The sequence below is a fragment of the Sinocyclocheilus rhinocerous genome, unplaced genomic scaffold (assembly GCF_001515625.1).
Source record: "Sinocyclocheilus rhinocerous isolate Xijiao unplaced genomic scaffold, SAMN03320098_v1.1 scaffold578, whole genome shotgun sequence".
NCBI lineage: Eukaryota > Metazoa > Chordata > Actinopteri > Cypriniformes > Cyprinidae > Sinocyclocheilus > Sinocyclocheilus rhinocerous.
In genome coordinates, this window is record NW_015664024.1 from 455,912 (window position 1) to 459,734 (window position 3,823).

The 3,823-nt window shown below is 36.9% G+C and overlaps 1 protein-coding gene across 2 annotated transcripts in view; it reads left to right on the forward strand.

Annotated features, from left to right (window-relative positions):
- Positions 1 to 3,823, forward strand: part of LOC107729402 (succinyl-CoA ligase [GDP-forming] subunit beta, mitochondrial-like) — a 123,450-nt gene that overhangs the window by 55,991 nt on the left and 63,636 nt on the right. For both annotated transcript variants that reach the window (XM_016539885.1, XM_016539886.1), the window contains exon 7: positions 989 to 1,084. In XM_016539885.1, the coding sequence (XP_016395371.1) occupies positions 989 to 1,084 (96 nt within the window). The remainder of the gene's footprint in view (positions 1 to 988; positions 1,085 to 3,823) is intronic.

A 3,823-nucleotide genomic window follows, 5' to 3' on the forward strand; every position in this document is an offset into this window, starting at 1 on the left:
ATATATATATATATATGAAAGTGATTACAAAATTGTTACAGAAAGTCAAAATATAAACATTGTATGTTACAAAGTATGAAATATGAAGTACAATGTAGTAATGAAGTAAAATGTAACTAAAAGACAAAATACAACTTTTACGAAAGTATGAAGTATTAAGAAATCTGAACTGAGCTGAATGACATAAAGCGATTTTAAATCTTTCATGGAAATATGAACATATAAGATATTTCACAGCAGTGTTACTAAAGTATCAAATAATACAAAATATGTAGAAGTATCACAAACGTATGAAATATAAAAGTATTGTAAACTTTACAAAAAAGGACAAAATATTAAAATATTAAATAAAATTATATTTTATATATAGTAAAAAAAAAAATCACTAAAATTATGAAATACGAAAATATGAACTCTTCCATGAAAATTTTACAAAAGTATGAAAAGTTACAGAATCTACGTAGGTATTACAAAAATATGTAAAACATTATTATGAAACCTGTTGAAAAATCACAAAATAAGAAATCATCAACAAAGTGTTACAGAAGTACAAAATCTCCTGTAACTAGCAAAAGCATCTCACTATCCAATTTCCAGCCTTTTTGCAGTCGTAAGGCTCATTTGCATAGCCGCTGGGAATTGGAGAGAGCTGCTGGACGTTGCCGTGTCTCTCAGCAGGGACGCATTAAGTGCCACTGCAACTCCCCACTGAGTTAATGGCCCTGCCGACTCCAAATCAATTTGTGTCATGTTTGAAGTTTTCCAAGGCAACTTCTCATTGTCTTGGCAGTGACCGTTCCGACCAGCAGAGCAAATGTCCAGTCAAAGATGTGCCCTCATTATTGGACTGTGTACAGTATATGACCCAGAGTGTATATATGTGTTTAGCCATGCTTGAGAGATGTCAATGTAGTTTGAATGGCTTATATAAGCTCTCAGAGCTCTGCCGCAAGTGTGCAGCTGGGTAATTAGTGCTCTCTGTGGTTCTCTGTAGATCAGATTAAGCGACTCTATGATCTGTTCCTCAAAGTCGACGCCACTCAAGTCGAAGTCAATCCACTCGGAGAAACACCTGAAGGACAAGGTAAGACGTGCATGTGTGTTTGTGCGTGAATGAAAGACAAAAACGCTTGCTCACAGATTTCATAAGAGCTCCTGTAATGATCCAAATAGGACAAAAAAAAAAAGAAAGATAAATTTAATTTCATATTAATGGTTATATCAAACTCGTGGATATGGAGAGTGCTGCTCAGCAAAACTTTACAGCGCTTCACCTGCATAACACTGGCACAAATATGTTCTTAATATGACCAAATACTTCTCCCAATACCATTTCCACTTGTTTTTTTTTTTTTTATAGGTACCTGTTAGGAAATTATGTAGGATGTTGTAACGTTTATTTGTATGAAATTACATACAGTAGGTCCAGAGAGGGTAATGCCTGCAGTATTAGCCTGTCAAGTTAAAGAAGGGGAGAGAAATCATCTCGGCCCTGCACCATAATGGTAAAATGATTTAGTCCTCATAGGGGCCGTCACTTTTTCTGTTTTTTCTTTTCTTTTCTTTTTTCTTTTCTTGTCTTTTCTCATTTTATTTAGTTTTTATGTTATACATAGTTATATTTTTTTATTTTATTTTACCTTTTGTTGTTTTTTGTCTGTTCTTAAATTTTTCATTTCTTCTTTTTATTGTGTTGTCTTTTCTCATTTTATTTAATTATGAATCCTAAATTTATTTATTCATCATTCATTCACTTTTCTCTGTTGTTCTTAACTCTATATTTTATGTATTTTTGTCTTTGTTTCAGGCTTTCATTTTTTCTTTAGGTTAGGTTTGTTTGTTTTCTCTATGAAAATCATAATAAAGCTTTTCAGGAAACACTGACATTAAATGTGGTAATTTTCTTGACAGCAACATCAAAACAAGTCAACAAATGGCTTTGGCTGTCTTTAGATGCATTGTTTACTTTATTTTTTAATTTGTCAAAAGTGACAATAACTGTCTGTCTCTCCTACTTAAAGCACTTTGAAAAGTATTATCAGGCTGTATGTTTTCATTAAATATAAAAAAACAGCTGTGACGCTGATTTGGCAGCTTTTGTGGTGGGTAAACTGATCTAGTTTTTTGTTACTGTCTGGCTGGCATGACTCTACTTTGCTTTCACCTTCTTTCTTTATCTGTTCTGTAACCATAATTCCCTGAAAAAGTAAGTAAAACTCTCCTGGTAACAGTGTAGAGTTAAGTTTGATAACAGCTCGGTGAACCCAGTGTACTTCCCTACAAAGATTAGCTTTGTTAGTGAGTGCCAAGTCCTTGCAGGCTCGAGAGGCTGCAAAACACTTCAAATGAGAGAGTTGCTGGGTCTGGTCACATACAGCCAAGACAGTCACAGAAAACTCTATTCCCAGGTTAATTTTCTGATACAGCTTCTGTGTTTGTGTGACTGTTGTATAAGATGCTACCGCTGTTCAAAATGAGATATATAGACATACATGGTGTCAGGAAAGATCATGTCGTAACTAGGCTTTTGTCATCAGAGCTGTATGGCTGTGTTTACTTATATGCAGCTCCCTTTCACTCCTTTCACTTGTCACCAATTTGCCACATGCACTACATACATATTTGAATAATAACAGAGGCTTTGAGAAACTCATATTGAACAAATTTAGCATCTCTGAATTGTCACCAACTGTAAAATAGAAACATTGACCACTGGAACGCCCTTCTAAATCAGTGAATGTCATATACAGTGGGGGAAATAAGTATTCAACAAATCAACATTTTTTAATTAAACACAGTTCCAATGCAGCAATTTGCATGCAATTTTGACCAGACATTGGCATTAACTTGAGAAATATAAACAGATGAAGAAATCAAAATATTACAACCCATAAAAAAGTTATATTTAATAAAGTGGCATGACACAGGAAAAAAGTGTTCAACACACTAAGAAAAAGAAAGGCAAGGCAGCAGCTGATTTTACTAATGCTGAGTTCACACTGCACGATTTTCAAAGACGTCGCATCACTGTTGGTTTCACACTGAACGACTATCTGGGGTAGCATTCAGTTGTTGCTGTGTTCACACTGCACGATGGAACGACGACAGGAGGTTACACACTGCATGACTTTACAATAGGAAGAATCGCCGACAGCTCTGTCTGGTGCAGGGTTGCCAGGTTTTCGCTACAAAACCCACCCAATTACTACTCAAAACTAGCCTGAAAATAGCCCAATCGCTTTCGAGGGGGTCCCCCAGTAAAAATCGCATTCAAGGGTAAAATACACATTTTTTTGGCGGGGTTCTCCTGGTACAATTCACATTCCAGGGCCTAAATATCACATTATTGGGGTCGCTTCAACCTGCTGACATAAAAAACAACCGGCGGCAATCGCGGATTTGGCAACACTGGTCCGCAAACTACGTTTCATATAACTCCTCCCCGAACTTCCCCCTGCCCTGTATCTTGGTCTCTCATTGGCTGTAGGTCATCGCCGATGTGCTGTTCAGTCAGAACTCATTTCACACAGCGTGATTGTGAATCGCCGACAGCTCCAGATATTTAGCATGCCAAATATTTCACGGGCGTCGGCGACGCATCGGCGATTCCCTCAGATCGCGTCTTTGATAATTCACACTGCGTGATTGTCACTCGCGTAAACGAGCACCGTTTTGCCTCCGATTTCGGGCATTTGTCGGCGATTTCGCAAAACCTGTCGGCGAGTGAAAAATCGGACTAAAATCGTGCAGTGTGAACTCGGCATAAAGATACACTAAACATTGTGATACACTTTGATCAAATACATTGGGAGTAGAGAGTTTA